The sequence below is a fragment of the Sinohyriopsis cumingii genome, unplaced genomic scaffold (assembly GCF_028554795.1).
Source record: "Sinohyriopsis cumingii isolate HCF-2022 unplaced genomic scaffold, ASM2855479v2 utg000695l, whole genome shotgun sequence".
Taxonomy (NCBI): Eukaryota; Metazoa; Mollusca; class Bivalvia; order Unionida; family Unionidae; genus Sinohyriopsis; species Sinohyriopsis cumingii.
Genome location: NW_028315924.1, coordinates 2,329,541 through 2,350,667, shown reverse-complemented (window position 1 = coordinate 2,350,667; position 21,127 = coordinate 2,329,541). Strand labels below are relative to the sequence as shown.

General features: G+C 35.4%; 1 protein-coding gene across 2 annotated transcripts in view; it reads right to left on the bottom strand.

The window, feature by feature from the left end:
* Window positions 1-11,911: 11,911 nt before the first annotated feature.
* Window positions 11,912-21,127, bottom strand: part of LOC149773290 (uncharacterized) — a 77,811-nt gene continuing 68,595 nt past the window's right edge. For both annotated transcript variants that reach the window (XM_089946523.1, XM_089946522.1), the window contains 2 exons: window positions 19,047-19,071; window positions 11,912-14,863 (listed from right to left, as the gene is read on the bottom strand). In XM_089946523.1, coding sequence (XP_089802649.1) covers window positions 14,728-14,863; window positions 19,047-19,071 — 161 coding nt within the window. In that variant the 3' untranslated portion in view covers window positions 11,912-14,727. The remainder of the gene's footprint in view (window positions 14,864-19,046; window positions 19,072-21,127) is intronic.

The following is a 21,127-nucleotide window of genomic DNA, read 5'->3' as shown; positions in this document are numbered from 1 at the left end:
AGCCGCTGGCTTCTTGTTTCAGTTTCAAAAAGGCATCCACGTAGTCTGCGAAAATGCCTTTCTGCGTGGGGTCACCCTTGTGGTATTGTTGTGTCTTGGGAAAGTGGCAAATTTCGTACACTTCTAACAGTTGGTATCCCATGTCCAGAGCTTTGAACAATTCCACGCTAACCCACGTCCCCGTCAAGGCACGTTCTTCCTGGGTGTGCTGACAAGGTTGGTCTTGGTTGCACGTTTCGGCACAAGTACGGCACAAAGGAAACATCAGTTTGCCTTGGCAATGGTGAGGTAAGACGGGATGGTACAAGTCCGTGGGAGGCAAAACTTTACACTTGATCAGACCTTCGTATTGTCGAATGTTTTTCAGGTCGATGTGTTCCGTCAACAATTGTGGGTGCCCTACAGGAAAGCGACAATATTTGCACACGTAGGGATACAGCGAACACACGTCCAAGTATCTGATTTCTTCTCCTTTCTCTTCGTCGGTTTGGTACAGCAAACAGGTAGCATTGGTCCTTCCTCCGTACAAACTATCCCTCGGGTTCAGCGGGTCCATGAACTGGTAACTTTCCACGAGGCATTTAAATTCGGGATCGGTTTTCAAACGGTGATCGTACTCGTGTTCCCACATTTCCACCACTTGGTATCCTTCCTGTTCTAACTTTAGGCGTTGCTGACAAGTGGCCTGGTACAAGTCTTCCGTGGTTCGTTGTAAAAACTGATTTTTAGTGCCGCGATCAGGGTAACAGACGGGACATCCGTGAAATAAGCAACCGTTAAATTCGTACACGATCTTGGGGTTTTCTAAGTCGCAACCATCGACCGAATGCGTTCCTTGTCGCACAAGTAATGTAACCAACGTAGGGCTTTGACCGAGTATTGACGTTTGACATAGTCGTTTGAGGACTGATGACAGCCACGGTGTTTTCAGGCATGAATCGTTGCCTGTACACTAAGGAACACGCTTTGGCAATGGTGCAAGCTTCTTTCAAAGGATCGACCCCTCCGTGTTCCATGAACAGTTCTCGAAATTTTCCACAGCAACGTCCTAAAATGTCCATGTCGGAACGACAATACTTTAGCATTTCTTCTTGAAAGTCAAAAGGGTCGGAGGCGTGAGCCTGGTACCAAGCGTAGAAAGCTTCTCGTTGTTCGGTACGCATGTTATCAGGGTCGTAATAGTGAGCCTCAGGCAAATGGGGTAAAACGGCGTGTTGATTGGCTTCCGTATTGAAAAAGTGTGGAAAGTACCCTTTAGCCATTTCTGTCATTCCAAATGTTTTAGGCATTCGACTCAAAGGCATGGCTAAGTAACTCATCGAATCTTTAAACTGCACTTGTCCCACTTGCATGAAAATGACTTTGGCTCCGTTCATAGTGACTTTAGGACGTTCGGTGCCTTGTTCCGTATAGTATCTCAAAAGAAACTGTCCATCGTATCCGGAGAAATTGTGAGCCATCACTGTGGCATGACGATGACAATCTCCGTAACGTTCGATGTCCTCTTGGCTCCACGTCTTGTCGATGGGGTCTAAGACCCATTGGGCGAAATCGGCTAGCGTGTTAGGTCCCCGAAAGATTTTTTCACGCCCTCCGGGAATCTTGCTGCAGTGAGGGCAATGACTGAAGATAGGTTCTTGAATGCACTTCTCGCACGCTCGATGAGCCACGCAGAAATTAGGAATGTGAATGCCTGTCTCTTGCATTCATTCGAAATCGAAAAAGATGAAATTGCCTTTCTTCTTGTGTCCATCCTCTTTCTCTGGTTGGGGTTGGTATTTTTGCACGTAGCATTGGTGTTCCAAGTCCTGAACATACGTGTGCCTTGGCATTATTGGTACGTATGCCTTGTCCACAGGTAGGGCACAATCTCAGGAGTAGACAAGCACATTTCTGCTGTGAACCCTGCGTCTTCAGATGTTGTTGGTAACAGGCAGGGCTGACAAACGTGCGCAGACAAGCAGGACAATGCAATGGTTTTTGCCCTTCGCTCAGACAGGGTGGAGAGGAGAAACATCCGGAGCATTTCGATCCGCAATGTTTGTGTTGCTCTCGATTTTTATAGCCATAGTCACATTTCTCACAGTAATAACCGTATCCCATGAATGCAGTGATACTGGTAATGGTATCGAAATGGTCATCGTGATGATAAAGGTGAATGTATTTTCCGTCCTTAAAGTCTTTCCCTCGAAACAACAGAGGTCCGCGCACTTCTTGAGGGTGCACTTTCAAGGTGTAGAATGGAGCTCGGACATCTTGCAATTTTTGCATTTCAGGAATGCCGCAGGGTGTGTCTTTGAACAGGCCAGCTTGTTGTAACAGGAGTTCTGCTTCACTTCGTTGTTTGGCTCGGTCCGATTGTCGAATGTTCTCCCAGGCTCTTTTCCATTCTGTCGTGTCGTTCTTGTTGGCATAGGTTCGTCCCACCACGATGGCTCGGGCTAAACACATCTGGTCTTGAGAATTGTGAATTTGGATGAGACTCTTTTTGGTGCTGCGAAAGTCGTTCACCAATAACACCTTATTGCGTTGTCCAGTCCCTTGAGGAGGAGAGACGTGGGTCATGTCCAGTGTGGCTTTTCCATCGGTGATGTCAAACTGGTCATTAGATTGTTGCACGTGTTGAATCTTGTCCATGACTTTGGAAGCGGTCAATTCTGCAGGGGTGATAAACTCGATCCAAACAGGGGATTTCAAACCGTCGTGTTGTATGGAGAGTCTCAAGCGATCGTCTTCTTTGGGTTGACATTGTCGCTTGAGTGTGGTGAGCAAAGAATCCCACACCCCGGTGATGAACCCTTCTGCTTTCTCTAACGGTACTTCGGACTTGAAATCTTTAAACTTCACCGTGTATTTGTAAGCCGTGGTTCTAAATTTTCTAGAGGAGCGCTTTTCGGTCTCTCGAATGGAATAGTATTTTTCAGGGTTGACTAAGGGTGGCGAACTTTGTTTAGAGGGTTTGGATTCTGGTTCACTCATGTCCTCTTCAAAATCACTGGCATGAATTTGTGCCAAGATTTCAGCTCTGGTAAAAGGCGATAGATCACGTTTCTGCCTCTTACTTTCTTCTTTCTTCTTGAATGAATAGGATCGTTTTATCTTGAAAGCAAAAAGTCAAATGACTAAAGTTTAAACACCATGGGTTACTTTATAGTCATGGCAGACCAGCGTATATAAAAGGGTGTGTGTCTTGTCCTTTCACTATTCATTTCACTCTCAAACCGAGCACAACGATGGAAGAGACTACCCAAATCGAACGTTTCATCAGAGCTTTGCGAGGGGTCATTAGAAAATTTTCTTCAGACCAGCCGACGGACTACTCTCCTTCCTTTTGAGATAAAAGTCAAGATACTTGCTATATCTGTCAGAAGAAAGGGCATTGGTCTTCAGAGTGTCTAGACCGTCAAGAAAGAAAAACAGGTGTTAAAAGAGACAAAAGTCAAGATACCTGTTATTATTGTCAAGAAAAAGGACATTGGTCTCCAGATTGCCCAAAAAAGAAACAAGAGAAGTCAGAAGAAGAGAGGGATTCTTTATAGAAAGAAGACGAAGATGAAGAAGAGGAGGAAGAAAGCAGACAGGTGAAGAAAAAGAAACAGGAGAAGAAAAGAAGAAGGGAAGAAAGTGAGGAGGAAGAAGAGGAAAAGACTGTGACTGTGAAGAAATTGAAAAAACAGAGAGAGTAAACAATGAGACAGAAGAAGTCTATGAACTTTTTAAAGTGCTATGTTGTGAATTGTGAATTGGATTGTAAATATTGATAAAAGAATAAATTAATTATAAAAGGTAAGTGTCTTGGGGTTTTGATTTTAAAATAAGAACGTACACTCAAACACTCATAAACATGTACTATAGGGATAAAATGGTTATTTTTTTTTCTTTTGAGTTATTGGCAATTGAAAGTGTATCTCTTTTCGAGAGACGTGGGTGGCCCTGAAAAGGACCTTTTTTGGTGCAGGGGTGAGTTTAAGCAATCAACTTTAACTGTCTTAAGCCTTTGCCACGGCCGAGGCCTACTTCTGATGATAATGATTTGGTTGAAATCACTAAGGGTGGTACGGTAGGCTTAGTCACAGGGTTTACATGTTTAGCTCGGGAAGGTCGTATTCTCTTCGGTCGTGATAAAGAAGTCTGATACATTTGTTTCAGACTTCTTAACTCCGCCAAAATGTCCAACAGTACCGTGACAATTTGACTTTCACCCTCTTGTTTCTTTGCTGCTTCTTCTTGTTTGTTTTTTTTTTTTTTTACCTCTTCTTCTTGTTGCTGTTGCTGTAGGAGAAAAGCTTGTTCTGCTTCCTTTTGCCTCTGTATAAATTTCTCCAATTCTTCTTTCTGTCTCTGTCTAAAATTCTCCACGTGTGGTAATGAAGGTGACGAAGGTTCCGGAACAAATTCTTGCGAGGTAAGAAAATCCACAAAATCCCAATTTACCTCTTCTGAAAGTAAGTCCGGGTTCCCTTGGGCGGTCTCCACTGCTGGTGCACCCGAATGGATCGTTTTCTGAGTTTCCGTCATGTTGAATAACTGTCGCATAGATTGACTGCACACAGGCGCTAGCGAATCTATATAGACCACGTGACGTCACAGACTGCTCTCTTCGGATTGGATGCGGGCTGACTGAATTTTGTAACGCGTTTTTGGATTGGTCAACAAACTCAATCCGTTTCAATCCTACCTCTACCTATAAATAAACGCAGTTCACTGCATTGATTCACCTGTTCTCGGCGCCTCAAGATGTGAACCGATGTGCAATCTTCTACACTTGTGTCTTCAATGATGTTCCGGATGGACATACCCATGTATGTCCGATCCAACTGGACAGTTGTCCACAGGACAGACACCAGTCTGTGGATACGTAGGATCTAGAAAGACAAGGATGCCACAAAAGAGTCCCGATTTACGGTCCTACAGTGAGACGCAGCCTAAGAACAAGAAGAAGACCAATGCGGTGCCCCTTATGTTAATACATTAACATAAACCCAAAGGCCCTTTTCAGGGCCACCCACATCTCTCGGAAAGAGATCGACTTTCAATTGCCTACCCATTTTTTAATTTTATTTTTATTTTATTTTTTTTAATTTATTTTTTTAAAACAAAAAATAGAGACCCTCCCTGTTTCAATTTTACATAGACCCTATACAGTCCCAGGGGTTTTTGTCCATGTTAAATTTACATAAACCCTGTACAGCCCCAGGGGGGTATTAATGTTAAATTTACATAGACCCTATAGTGCCGGTCCTGTATTCCCCATGTTAAATTACATAGACCCTATAGTGCCAGGCTAGTTTTCCCCATGCTAAATTTACATAGACCCTATAGTGCCGGGACCCTGTTTTTAATGGTAAGTCCATAGACCCTGAATTGCCCCCCCCCCCTTCACTACTAAAATGTTATTTGGACTTGGAATTATAGGGAATTCGAACAAGAACATCTTTGATTATTTTGTTGTGATTCATCAAAAGGCTGTTGGCACATATCCACGTTACAGTCCACTACAGGCACGTCAACATATTCAACGGTGGATCTTATTTCGAACACCACTTTAATTTAATTAGAACTTTATTCATTAGCACTGGTGGTAGAACATGTGGGGCTATTTTGGATTTAATTCCCATAGTTCACTTCGTATTGTAGGGAAATCAATTTTTCGTTGAAGTTTACAAAACATCATGGCTTTCGCCCTTTCCTATTACTGAGTTTAAAACCATAGGGTCGTAATAATCCTTTAGTGGAATTTGCCAATATTCTTTCAACATATCGATCTTGGTGACATATTTTGCATTTCCAATTTCGTTAATGCAGTCATCGGTTCATGGGATTGTATATCAATCTGTTTTGGTGATATTGTTTTCTTTTATATAATCGCTACCTGTACGGAAAGTATCATCTGGTTTTGGCACAGAAATAGACCCGAATTCCAGTTACTGTAACTGGCTACAATAAAACTATTCTCCAATAAATATTTAATTTATTTTCTTAAATATTGCTGCTTCAGTGATTTCATTTTGTAAGGTTGCTGTTTCACTGGTGTACAATGAATACTTTCAGTATCATGGTAGAGTGTATTTATTTGTTTTGGATCATCTGAAAACATTTATTCTTGTATAATTGTTCCAAATGCTATAGTTTCGGGTCCAGATTGTTTAATATTTCCCAATTCCGTGAAAGCTAACCTAAAGTCATTACAATACGACTGCATGCTATCCCTTCAGGGCAGTGGGGAGCAATTACGGGCCCTGGGGTAAGATACACCCGGGCCTCACCTAGTTCTTGTTCAAACAAACTTTTTCTTTTATAAAATTAAAAGGTGTTGTTTGTCCCGGGCCCCTTTACGGGCCCTGACCCCGGGGATACATCCCTGGTTGCCCCCACCCCCTCTTGTTGGCCCTGCATCTTTTAAATCCTCACTGTGAAGGACGGGTACAATTGAACTGATTGAACGATTAAAAGGGATATCTCAACCAAGATACTCTTTTAACTGATTTATATGGTAAAATAATAATGATGTAATTTAAACCTTTTACTTTCTCTTTGACTTATAAGTTGACTGGAAGAGGAGTTTGCGGTATGGGCAAGAAAGCCAGAACTCTAACACTAAGCTGAAAACTCGTTTCTTTCGCAATTTTATCATGCCTTAATTTAGTTCTAATTGAATAGAGTGAAGTTTATTTCTTGCAACTTTACAGGAATTTGACAACTTGTATTTAAAATCAGACACATTTTCAGGAATACTAATCTCTGACACTTTGGTTCCAAGAAGTTTCTCTTTCAATAATGTAATAAATTTTGATTATGCGGATTTGTTTATAGCGCCTCGTTTTAAGTTCTTAGATTTTTCTGATTACATGTTTGATTATGGGAAGCCAGTCGTGGGGAAATATTCCTCAGACCGAAATAATTAGCCAGTTACTAGGAGCAAATGTCAAGAAGCGAAGTCTTTGTGAATTTCCATGATGCCATGGTTTACTTCTGGTGAATTCATTACAGAACTGCAGGATTGTCCCTGTCATATATTCCCTACTAAAATCTACTTGTGTACATTGATTGTGTGACTACAGGTGCATTATTTAAGATTGGAGACTGGTATATTACACAATGGAATAGAAAGAAGGGACTGTTCCGTCGTCGGCAGGCGCCCTTTATCGTTGCCATGGTGGTATATGTGACGTAATTTTAAAGGCGAAATGTGGCTAAAAACAATGATCTGACTGGCTTAAGGTGGCATACTAAAAATAGTACCCTGTATTAAGGGAGTTGTATTGTTTTACCGCGTAAGGTGTTGACGGTACGTTGCGGATGGTTAATGAAGAGAAACCATGCATATGTTCGGTCGATAGGCAATTGGGAAGTTGTGAGTCTATGGTGTTGTAATAATTAGAGTAAATTATTATATAATGTACACTTTGGACCTTCTAGTTTACAACAGTAGTTGTATGGAATTCTTTGGAATTAAGGGGAAATTTATTACTTCTAGCGGAATCGCGCATGGGTTCGACAACGCACGGTCAAGTAAAACCCCTGGATTGTTACAATAACTTCAATATTTCATGAACAGTATATCCAAAAGCTAGTTCAAAACGATTAACACCTATTGATTCTTGAAATGATTTCTTAACTTAAATAACAACAAATAAACATTCTAGTTCTAATCAGTTCCGGTATAAATGCAATATGACCAGATCATATTCTTCAAACGTGTTATCAAATAATTTCATAGCAAATTATTATCTTCAACCAAATGCTGAATTGAAATGCTCTTGTCTCTTGTTTTGTAAAGAAGCTTTCGATTTAGAAAGTTCGATCATGATAGTGCCTGAACAGCTGAAACGGCTCAGCCTTGTAGCAAGAAATTGGAGGCTGGCCCGGGACACGAATTTCTATACAATATTTCAGAAAACTTCGGTTTCCTATTTTTGAAATTTCAATTCACCTAGATTTGGAATTTTCCAAGTCCCAGGTATTATTTCACATTTTAGAAATCAATAGTGAAACCAACAAGCTTTTACAATATTATCTAAAGCAGAGAACTCTTGTTTTGGGTCCTACCCAAGAGTGGTTAGAAATTTTGAAAATGGAAATTATAGCTAAAAAATGGCATTACAATTAAGATAGGTGCAGTTTCAGATAGAAATTATGCAGATGCAATGAGAGAGAGAGAGAGAGAGAGAGAGAGAGAGAGAGAGAGAAGAGGAGAAACACAACTGCAGAAAGAAAAAGAAGATAAGCTAATGCAAAGCAAACACATATGCAAAGAGAAAAGGAAGACATGGAATTCAATTTGGATTAAAAAAATTAGAGATGGCAAGTGGAATGTACTCCCCCACTTTTGATGATGTCAAAAATATCAAGTTAGAAACCCCTTTTCAAGAAAAAAAGTAGATCAATATTTAATTCATTTAAATGGAAGAGAGCACTGGACTTTATAATTACAAAGTGTACTTATTGGCAAAGCTCGTGATATTTACATTTCGCTGTCACTACAGCGGAGTGCTGATGATGATGTGGTTAAGTAATATATCTTAAATGTTTATTAGTTTGTTCCTGAGGCATATATGCAGGGGGTAAGGAATTGTAAAAAATCAACTGACCAGATCTATGAAGAATTTACTTGGGAAAAAGCACAATAATTTGATAGGTGGTGCTCTTCTAAAAGGGTTTATAAAGATTACGATAGTCTCAGATAACTAATGTTAATTGAAGTATTCAAGAACTGCATCATTAGTGATGTTAAGACTTACCATGATGAGTTTAAGGTCAAAACCTTTTAAATTTTTTGTCGTACTGTTGAACAAGTATTCTTAGCTCAAAGTTTCTTTTGTTGGCAAGTCTTTCACTCAGCAGTCTTCTGGTAAAAACCTACTTCAGTCTGACATGAGCACTTCTAGATTTTGAACTGGCTAAACGTTTAGAAATCAAGTTTCTGATAAGACTGATCAGAAGTTCTTATCTTTTCTTATGCATAACCATTCTAATAAGAAAAAGTACCTTACTTCTGATTGCTGCAAATTGAAAAATAAGCAACATGATCAAGACCGATCTATTCCAAATGCTAATATTTCTATGAGGTCAAGGGTACAGTCATATATTTGAAAGCAATACATGTGTTGGGTCAAACAGACCCCAATCTGATATTAATATGGAGAAGTATGAACCATTCATGTCAAATGCTTCTATATCACATATTGGTAATTTGGCCAATCTTATCCCTATTAAAATTCTAAGGAACACAGGAGCTTCTCAGTCTTATATTATCATGTACTTTGCCTTTTTCTGAGAAGTCATCTTCTAATTTGCCTTTTTCAGAGATGTCTTCTTCTAATAAGAATGTTTTTATACAGGGAGTAGGGATTGGCTTTGTTAATGATCCTCTCCATTGTGTAAATTTGTCATCAGACTTAGTCTCAGGACCCGTGACAAGTCAAAACAATGTCATCTTTACTCATCAAGGGTATTCATTTATTACTATGCAATGATCCAGCAGGAAATATATTTGTGATTAATCCATTTGCAGCTGACAAGCAGTCGAACCTATTGCGAAAGAAATCCCCGATTTATACCGAACCTGTACAGTTTATAAAGCTATAGCAAAGAAATTTCTTGAAAATGAAGTTAATCAGGAAATTATTCCATTAGCTGACATATATATTGTCAGGCTTTTGATGATGTCACTTTTACTTTTCATTTGGTATTGATTACAGTGATCCTCTTTTAATTACATCTTCTCTTTATTGTTATCACTTGTTATCGAACAGGAAACAATTTTACATTGCCATTTTGTATTCTAGGAAAATAAATGATTTGTTGAATTTTATTAAGTGAGTTGCTTTTCACTCTTTTCTGTTACATATTTTAAAAGCATAGACTCGTAACACGGTGCACAATGAGTAATAAGGGACTGGTGTTGATCTGGAAGTGAACTCTGTGACCCATTGCATGATGCTTTGTTTACAGTCTATCCTCTCAAAAAATGTCAGATAACCTATCACAAGAACTTCACTCTGGGTTCATCTTTGAAAGTATTTTGGATTAATGTGATTTTTCAGGATTTGGACACAGTGAATATTCATTGCTAAGAAACAAACTTAGAGACCATTGTCAGAAAAATAATTGTGATCTGAGGCTTCCAGTTCAGAATTAACCACAGTGGTCCTAATATAACTAAGTGCTCCAAACTTTTTCTAAAGGCCATCATTTTAATTACATGAATAAATTTATTTGCACAACCTTACATTTTTCAGATGCCCAGGTGAGTGATATCAAGTTATATGAGTTTCTTGTTAACCGTAGGAGCAACATTACAAAATTATGACAGTATGTAGTTAAAACAGTTTGTTCATTTGTCCATGTACATGCACATAATAAGGGACAGTATGTATTGTTATAATGTTGTCTCTCCATCGTTTGTATCAATTTTGTTTCCAGTTAATAAATTGAGTTGTCAAATATCTAAAAATACCAAGGTCAAAGATCAAGGTCACTAAAATAATTGTGTTTTTCAGAATAGCTCTGGTTCAAAATGTAACAATTTTGACAAAACTTTCTAGAAGGATGTGCAGTAGGTTAATACAAATTATATAGAGTCTAGTTGTAAAGGTCAAAGGTCACATATCTGGTAACACAAGAAGTCTCAGGCCAATATCTCCTGTAGTCACAAGGCTGCTGTCCTCAGACACTGTATCATAGGGTACTAAAAATAGTAATCAGCAGGGGTAGGTGTGTGAAGTCATATGCTGATTACCCCAAAAAGTCTGCCATGTCGGAATTATAATAAGCTTTATAGACACTGATAACTGAATATAGATTAACCTGGTACAGACAGTCACTTATATGAAATAAGAAAGGTTTCCACTGAAGACAGGCTACTGTGTAATAGAGGAGTCTAATAAATCAAACCCCCAAATCTGTGTTGATACTGATGGATGATTTGTGATTATGATGTCACCTGTTCATTACAATGTGCAATTTTCCTCCTGCAAATCTTTCTGGGATGCACCTGTTTACAGTTTGTTTACATCCCCATATTTGGTAACAGCCATATCTAGTGCAAAATTCAAAATGGCCACATGAAGTAGGATAGAACTATTCCACGAAGATTTACAAGTAACCAAACATAGGATTTAAGTTATAAATATGATGTACATATTGCCTCCCAAAAAACGTTAAACTGATGGTAACTTAACACTGCAAGAAATCCCAGTAAGTGTACAAAATGTACACTGATGTGTGCAGATGAGAGTGTCTGCAAATATCTGCATGTTTTAATGAATAGGTGAGATCAGCCCGTAAAACTTCAGTCAGTATCATTACAGGTGTGGTGCTGATATATCAGCCTATTAAATGAGATGAGCACAATAAATAAGGCCTATCTTAACACAATACAGTCTGTCAAAAGCAAACATATATGTGAAGAAAAGTATCCACTGAAAACAGGTGATTGTGTAATAGAGGTCACCAATATCAAAACATGGATATCTTAACACAATACAGTCCGTCTAAAGTAGCCACATCTGTGAAGAAAAGTATCCACTGAAAACAGGTGATTGTGTAATAGAGGTGACCAATATCAAAACATGGATATCTTAACACAATACGATCTGTCTTAAGTAGCCACATCTGTGAAGAAAGGTATCCACTGGAAACAATTGATTGTGTAATAGAGGTGATCTCTGTAAACATGGATATCCACCTCTGGAAAGCAAGATAAGTATCCACTGAAGGCCAATGGCTGCTTAATATAAGTGTTCTTTATGGCAGGTTTGACATCACTTTTTGTAAGTAATAAAACAACAGAATCACATTCTAAAATTAGATTTCATTAGACTTTGTGCTTAAGTTTATTAAAAATGAGATATTATTGGACAGAGTGCTAATCGTTTTAAGTGAGATGTTATTGGACAATTGAACTTCATCTTTTTAAGTGAGCTTTTATTGGACACTGTACACAATCTTAAGAAGTGAGCTTTTATTGAATATCATGACAATTATAAATAATTGTTTTTCAGAGTTTTCTTTATAATATTATGTATACAATCAAAACAACAAGTGATAACAGTTTTAAGAAAAAGATGCATACGAGACATAAAACATGGTGACAGCAACTACAATTTAGCAGGCACATGTGGGTAAGATACAATGCAAAAAAAATTAATTTCAAACTAAGTATACTGCATTCATAAAATGTAGTTGAGTTTTAAAAAAAACATGAATAAAACAAAATACCAAGATGTGATTACAAATCAAACATAGCACATGCAGAACCCGTACATACAGCAATTATAATTATCTAGAACAATGAGAGTATGATGAAGTAATTTATCACAGAACATAAGCATTGAAGTGACCCTCTTAGTGATTTTATACTAATAGATCCATTTTTCTTATAAGTTTTAATGTTGATACTGACATGTACATCTATATTGGAGGTCATTCCAGATAAGTGACCCAAGTCTCATGAAAGATTACTGTGAGTTCTAACAATGAGTACATCTAGACTTTAAAACAATCTAGTAGGGTCTACAATAACAAGACAATTTAATGTCAATTGGTAATGTTATGTGTCTGAAGCCAAGTCATACATGACATTCCACATTAATTAGTAAAGTATCTAGAAGCCAAATCATGCATGACATTCTACATTAATTAGTAAAGTGTCTGGGAGCCAAGCCATGCATGACATTCCACATTAATTAGTAAAGTGTCTGGAAGCCAAATCATGCATGACATGCCACATTAATTAGTAAAGTGTATGTGAGCCAAGTCATGCATGACATGCCACATTAATTAGTAAAGTGTATGTGAGCCAAGTCTTGCATGACATTCCACATTAATTAGTAAAGTGTCTGGAAGCCAAATCATGCATGACATGCCACATTAATTAGTAAAGTGTATGTGAGCCAAGTCATGCATGACATGCCACATTAATTAGTAAAGTGTATGTGAGCCAAGTCATGCATGACATGCCACATTAATTAGTAAAGTGTCTGGAAGCCAAATCATGCATGACATGCCACATTAATTAGTAAAGTGTATGTGAGCCAAGTGATGCATGACATGCCACATTAATTAGTAAAGTGTATGTGAGCCAAGTCATGCATGACATGCCACATTAATTAGTAAAGTGTATGTGAGCCAAGTCTTGCATGACATTCCACATTAATTAGTAAAGTTTATGTGAGCCAAGTCTTGCATGACATTCCACATTAATTAGTAAAGTGTCTGGAAGCCAAATCATGCATGACATGCCACATTAATTAGTAAAGTGTATGTGAGCCAAGTGATGCATGACATGCCACATTAATTAGTAAAGTGTATGTGAGCCAAGTCATGCATGACATGCCACATTAATTAGTAAAGTGTATGTGAGCCAAGTCTTGCATGACATTCCACATTAATTAGTAAAGTGTCTGGAAGCCAAATCATGCATGACATGCCACATTAATTAGTAAAGTGTATGTGAGCCAAGTGATGCATGACATGCCACATTAATTAGTAAAGTGTATGTGAGCCAAGTCATGCATGACATGCCACATTAATTAGTAAAGTGTATGTGAGCCAAGTCTTGCATGACATTCCACATTAATTAGTAAAGTGTCTGGAAGCCAAATCATGCATGACATGCCACATTAATTAGTAAAGTGTATGTGAGCCAAGTGATGCATGACATGCCACATTAATTAGTAAAGTGTATGTGAGCCAAGTCATGCATGACATTCCACATTAATTAGTAAAGTGTCTGGAAGCCAAATCATGCATGACATTCCACATTAATTAGTAAAGTGTCTGGGAGCCAAGCCATGCATGACATTCCACATTAATTAGTAAAGTGTCTGGAAGTCAAATCATGCATCACATTCCACATTAATTAGTAAAGTGTCTGGGAGCCAAGTCATGCATGACATTCCACATTAATTAGTAAAGAGTCTGGAAGCCAAATTGTGCACAACATTCCACATTATTTAGTAAAGTATCTGGGAGCCAGGTCATGCTTGACATTCCACATTAATTAATAAAGTGTCTGGGAGCCAAGTCATGTATGACATTCCACATTAATTAGTAAAGTGTCTGGGAGCCAAGTTATGCATGACATTCCACATAAATTAGTAAAGTGTCTGGAAGCCTTAACTCTTGATTTGGTCAATATTGTTCAGGTTAAGAGATATATTTGTGCCAGGTTTGTCAGTGTCAGCTGTGTTAGTGCCAGGTGTGTTAGTGCCAGGTGTTTTAGTGTCAGGTGTGTTAGTGCCAGGTGTGATAGTGGCAGGAAGATTTGTTTCTTTCACTGTAGTAATATCATTGGTCTTGTCATTGTAGAGACTTCATTTGTTTGCATTCAACTTTAGTAAGGTCGGACTTGAGAACTGACTTAATTCTGTCATTATGTGAATTTAGTTCCTAGCACATGGCATTATGATATTTAAAACTACATATTCAAAATGTGCAGTTAAAGATAAGGCTGACTTTGTATTAAAGTGGAGCATTCCAAGCAGTCACCTGCCTTTTTAGCAGTAACCCTAAATGTAGATAGTATTACAATTTGCATCCTAACTGTTATCAAGCAAAAAGTTGGTTTGTGCTTAGGGAACCTTCTAGCAAGTTTGATGATGCACTCTCCATTTTCTTGCTTAATTAATATAAATCATTTTCTTCCCTCTACTCCATTAAAGGAAAGATACTGGAAATAAACATTAGGCAACTCTTCTTGGTGTCTTATCTCTATCTACCCTTCTACAGAGGTGTAATTTTATCATACACACTCCGTTCTGTGTTTCCTTTATTCAGTTCCTCATAAATTGGTTTTACAGTCTGTGGATTCATCTCAGTATTGGAATATGTATGCATTTCTTCATCTGTCTTCCCTTGGCTGAAGAAAAACGATAATGCATGCATCATTAAAATTAGGAATTGAAGAAACACATGATTGTACATTTCATATTCATATTTTAATTAGATTACATTATATTCTGAAATTATATTTGAAACTATCAGGTGAACATTAATAGCTTGCACTAAGGTGAAATGCAAGGTTGCAATGCCCTTGTAATGAAAAATGTCATTTTCTTCCTGTAATAAACAGCAAGTACTGTTAATAATTGACTTTGAAACAAATTTTAAACCATGAACCTTTTATAACTCTGCATCATATAAAAACAACATTGGTGTACAATACATCATTTCAAGCATTCTAGAATTACAGAAAATGGTTCCTATGAAAATAGCTTATATTGTGAATTAGGTTAATGTTAGATATTTAATACTCTGTACTTGTTAATTAGTTTAATATTGGATATTTAATACTGTCTCAATTAGTTTCACACTGCATACTTAATAATGTGTTAATTAGTTTAACTGGATATTTACTACTTTGTCAATTAGTTAAACATTGGCTATTTAATACTCTGTTAATTTTGTTTAACATTGGATATTTCATGCTGTAATTAGTTTAATATTGGATATTTAATACTTTGTCAATTAGCTTAACATTTGATTTTTAATACTTTGTTAATTATGTAAACATTGGATATTTAATACTGTTTCAATTAGTTTAACATGAGATATTTAATGCATTGTTAATTAGTTTAACATCTGATATTTAATACTTAGCTAATTAGTTTAACTATGGATAAATAATAATGTGATAATTAGTTTAACATTGGATATTTTATACTGTTTCAATTAGTTTAACATCAGATATTTAATGCTTTGTTAATTAGTTTAACATCTGACATTTAATACTTAGCTAATTAGTTTAACTATGGATATTTAATAATTAGTTAATTAGTTTAACATTGGATATTTAATACTGTGTCAGTTTGATATTGGATTTTTAAACCTGGTAGTGCTGTGATGTTTTGCTTGACCTTGAAGCCAGTGCTGATTTGTTTCTAACTGCCATGGTTGTACATGCTGATTTGTTTATGAGCAATACAGACTTTTTGGGCCAACAATTGTTTATAAACGGATCTTATGTTGAATGTTTAGGCTCAAATAAACAGTAACACAAGAAAGAGTGAAGACAACAAGCTTTGTAAAATATAAAAAATAATTTATTTCCCTGGAAAAATACTGTACAAATGAAGAAATTTGGGAACGTATGGTCCCAGAATCAAATCCAAAACTAATACAAGAATAATCCATGGATAAAAATGTTGAAGTCCTAATATTGATATGTTTGAATGATTCCAAGTTTGAGTGCCGAAGAAGATACAAGATAGAAGGCGATGACAATATGCTGTGACCTGTACTGTGTTGAGGTCTACAGTTCCTTGTACAAACACAAAATTTTATTCTCCAGTCTTGGAAATCCAAACAGAATTGTCAATAAATGTATTTGTTTAAGAATTCTGTATAAATACAATAATATTTCCAGAAAAAATAATTAATCTTTTAGAGTCCAAATAATTTGGAGAAAAATTAACTAATAACTAAAAAACTCAACAGTTCCTTTCTGGTCACAACAGAAGAAAACAACTTGACATCAAGTGTTTAAAAGCACTGGACTCTGAGATCTCTCCTTCTATACATCACTATTAAAACTACCATAAGTATTTTACAATTTCGGAAATGCCTAATTGCAAAATATATTGCAAAACAGAGGATGACGTGATCATGTTTACATGTAAAACCTGTATGTCCTAATGAGAACCAATCACTTTACTCTGAGAAAAAGTTGTTTACTTGACCCTGAATGAAGACCACGAACTATATCAAAAATGGAAACAAGTGTTAGGTATCTATTAAAATGACATGTAAAGAAAATAAAAAGATTCCAAAACCAACAAACAGTCAAATCAAATCAAGTCAAATAAAACTTAAATCAAATATAAATTAAATCTAATATCTGTAACACAATACAGATGTTTTTGGCCCAACAATTATTAATAAAAAAGATTGCAGTGAAATTGTACAAAGTGATGCATGCAGATTTCTAACACAAAAAATGTCATTGAAATTGATGTTTGTTCATGGTTACCATAGCAACCATATAGAGAAAAAGGCTGAAAAATTAATTTTTTACAAAAAATAGAATATAGTGTATACTTTTCCATGAAAATATAGTTATTCTGAATGTGTTCATGGGCAGTTAATTTTTTTTTACATACCATATATCCTCAGTTCATTACTTTGTTTAGTAGTTTGCTATAATTACAACTTTACTTTCAAACATGTGTCTACATGTCAGTCTGTTAGAATATTTAGATGATGCAATCTTTGTTTTATTATTTTAAAACTATTCTCCACATAAAATATAATTCTATTCACTTATAGTTCTTTGGTAAGGAGCCAATACCAATCATAATGAAAATAATAAATAATTTTACATTAATTTGGTTGCCATAACAACCAAAAGGTAATGTTAGTGTTTAAAGGGTTTAAAAGACTTTAAAATAATATTGTTGGCAGAATCTTGTATCCAACTAAATACAACATTCATTTTTTCAAAGAAATCAATGTTATCAAGCTGTTTTAATTACGAAAGTAAAATACTAATTACCATAATGTAGAACAATTACATTGGTCATATTTTATGGTGAAGAGAATTAATTTTAGGCTATTTTTAGACTAATACTATGTACACTTTTATTTGCTTGCATCATTAATAAATCTTACGTATGTCTTTACTTTCCTTTACGATCTATTAAGATGCAAACTGAATGCATTAAATATTATGGGATATATTATGTCTTTGATTTCTTTAATAGCTTTTATAATTAATGCATTCTTTAATATATGACAGCACATTAAGTTTTAGAATAACTTTCTTTACAACTCAAGTTGTTTTAAAATCTTATTTTTAATCCCTCTTTGAGTGTTCAGCTAGTTTGAGCACAACTGTTAATGGCCTACCAAATACACATATTTAATTATTTAACATTATAGTATCCCATCTGAATGATTTTAATGTTATACCAGGTAGTGGTCATACGTTTTTGGACCAAATCACTTCTTTGGGATTATAGAAGACTCGTTGAAAGATATTCTGGATTATATAATTATGGTGCATCAAGACTATTGGTGTATCAGCACATTCAAGATTATTGGATTTCATTGGAACATTCTATGCCTTTTGACTTGTGATAGAACATTTATGATTATCTGGCATTTGATCCACAATACTGTAAGTTCCTCATAATTTTTCATGTCACAACGCAGAGACTTAAAATATTTCTTGATTTTACAAAACTTGATGGTTTTCACTGTTTTCTGTTACTTAGTTTAAGACCATAGAGTTGTAACACACAGTATATCCATCCACAATTTGTGTTAACCTGTCCTATTGTCCTGTGGAAGGAATCCTGAATTTTACACATGCTATGCTCATTGAATGAAACGTTCCATTATCCTATTCAACTGGCATACAGAAGGAACCATGTAGCAGGAATCCTGATTGTCAAACATACTATGATCATAAGGCATGCTAAACTCAGATTTTGGCCTGCACTTCATTACTACACATGTTAATCAGTCACCTTGGTCAGTAGCCTGATTTCTATACAAAGGTTGCATTAACCTGTCTTCTTGGCTTGCAGAAGGAACCCAAACTGTTTATACACACACTACACCCATCCGATCATAAGTTATATTGTTATGTCCTCTTGGCCTTGAGAGGAACCAAAATTGTTGCACATAATAACCTGGGTTATTGCACATAACATATATATTCATCCAACTTCATCATCTCATGCCATATAAATATCCTATATAACCCATCCTCTTGACCTATGAAATGACTGGCATGAAAAATTATTGCTATGCATAGTATGCATGTAAATCTCATTGTTTCCTCATTTAGACCTACACAGCAAACATAAGGAAAGAATATTGACCAGAGGTATCTGTTTTGATAACAGGACTTCAATTCTATCAGTATAGTGTCTCTGGTAATGATGTCAACTTTGAAAAATAACAGCAATTCAACTGAAGCAATATTGCAGTTTGAAGCTGATAGTGAGAAAACAAAATTTGACATTACCCAAATATATCAGTCCTGCTTCTTTGAAGTGGACATAGATTTCTGGGTAATTAAACTCATGTTATATACTCACCTCCTGAAGCAAGAGTTTGTAGGTCCTGAAAATAAACAACAATAGTTAAGTGAGGCAATAAATTACCATATATATATATATATATATATATATATATATATATATATATATATATATATATATATATATATATAGTGTGTTTAGTAGTAATAGTAGTAGTATTAGTAGTAGTAGTACCAGTAGTAGACAGTGATCTTTATATTGGACACAACTATGAGCAAGCCCTTTTGTAACCAACAATGTCAGAGAACATAAATTCTCAAATTTAAAACAATTTTTATTCTTAAATTTGCTTGATTTGAGATTAAAATAAATTGTAAAAAAGTATATTTTATTTTATTTATATTCTGACATGAACATTTTCAATGTTGATTAAATACTCATCCTGGTCAGAGTTAATCTACCATCTTTAAGTTGTCCCATCTTTAAGTTGTCCCATCTTTAAGTTGTCCCATCTTTAAGTTGTCCCATCATTAAATTGTCTCATCATTTATCAGAAATGGAGGATACAATTAATAGGAGGAAAAAGATTCTAAGTGTATTGGCATTTCACTAGTCAAGTTTATTTCTAGTAGGTCTTCTGATATTACTTAAAAAAATACTTATTAAAATATTCCTCTTCCAAAATACAATAAATACAAGAAACATGATGCCAATACAGTCCTTAGATCTTTCATGTGTCAGATGTTTGCATTAAAGTAAAGCTTAAAAGCTAATGGCAAGAAAATAAAATAGCAAGACCTTGATACTAGAATGAACCTAATTAATTAGTTTATTCAAACTCATCAATCATTTTTTTAAACAATTCTGAAATGGTTTTCTTTTGGGTTTCTTTTAAGAGGATGGCAGTGATTAATGTCAGCAAATTGGTAATATTAATTTGAAAAGGAGAGATGTCTTGATCAAATGCCAAACAATCCATGTTGACCATGTGTTTTTGGAAGATTAGATTAAATATTTATCTCTCCTGTAGCAACTATGGACATACACATCAGTGGACAAATGCATTTTCGATAAAATGGAAAGGTTTAGATAAATTTGAAATTTAAGGCCAAAATCAGTTTTAATTGATATACTTTTTTTAAAAAAAGTATTAGGTTTAGGAAGAGCCATTTGGCAACAAATTAATCATTAGAATACATTTAAAACACACAGATTGATCATTAGAATACATTTAAAACACACAGATTAATCATTAGAATACATTTAAAACACACAAATTGATCATTAGAATACATTTAAAACACACAGATTGATCATTAGAATACATTTAAAACACACAGATTGATCATTAGAATACATTTAAAACACACGGATTGATCATTAGAATATATTTAAAACACACAGACTGATCATTAGAATACATTTAAAACACACAGATTGATCATTAGAATACATTTAAAACACACAGATTGATCATTGGAATACATTTAAAACACACAGATTGATCATTAGAATATATTTAAAACACAGATTGATCATTAGAATATATTTAAAACACACAGATTGATCATTAGAATACATTTAAAACACACAGATTGATCATTAGAATACATTTAAAACACACAGATTGATCATTAGAATACATTTAAAACACATGGATTGATCATTAGAATATATTTAAAACACACAGACTGATCATTAGAATACATTTAAAACACACAGATTGATCATTAGAATATATTTAAAACAGGCATGTGCAACTTCCTTGAGTTCATGAACCAGATAAATGATTTTTAAAGCTACACCTTATGATGTCAGATGTGTATAAGCAGATAAAACCAGGATGCAGGCTGGCCATAGGTTGCATATGACAGACTTAAAAGGTGGTTAATTATATAAGGAGATTTGTTTCAATTATTATTAAATTCTGTGTAATAAATTGTGATAATGTTATCATTTTTGTGATTCTCCTTTTCTGCAAGGACAATTTTTTATATTACAACCATATCTTCTGTACAAATATGAAATACTTTAATACCAGAATGTCCTCTGTTGAAGCTCAATGAATCTCATATAGTTGTTCTCAAGAAGTTTTTTATTTTTGCTCTGTCTATATAGTAGGCACAATTGACAGTGAA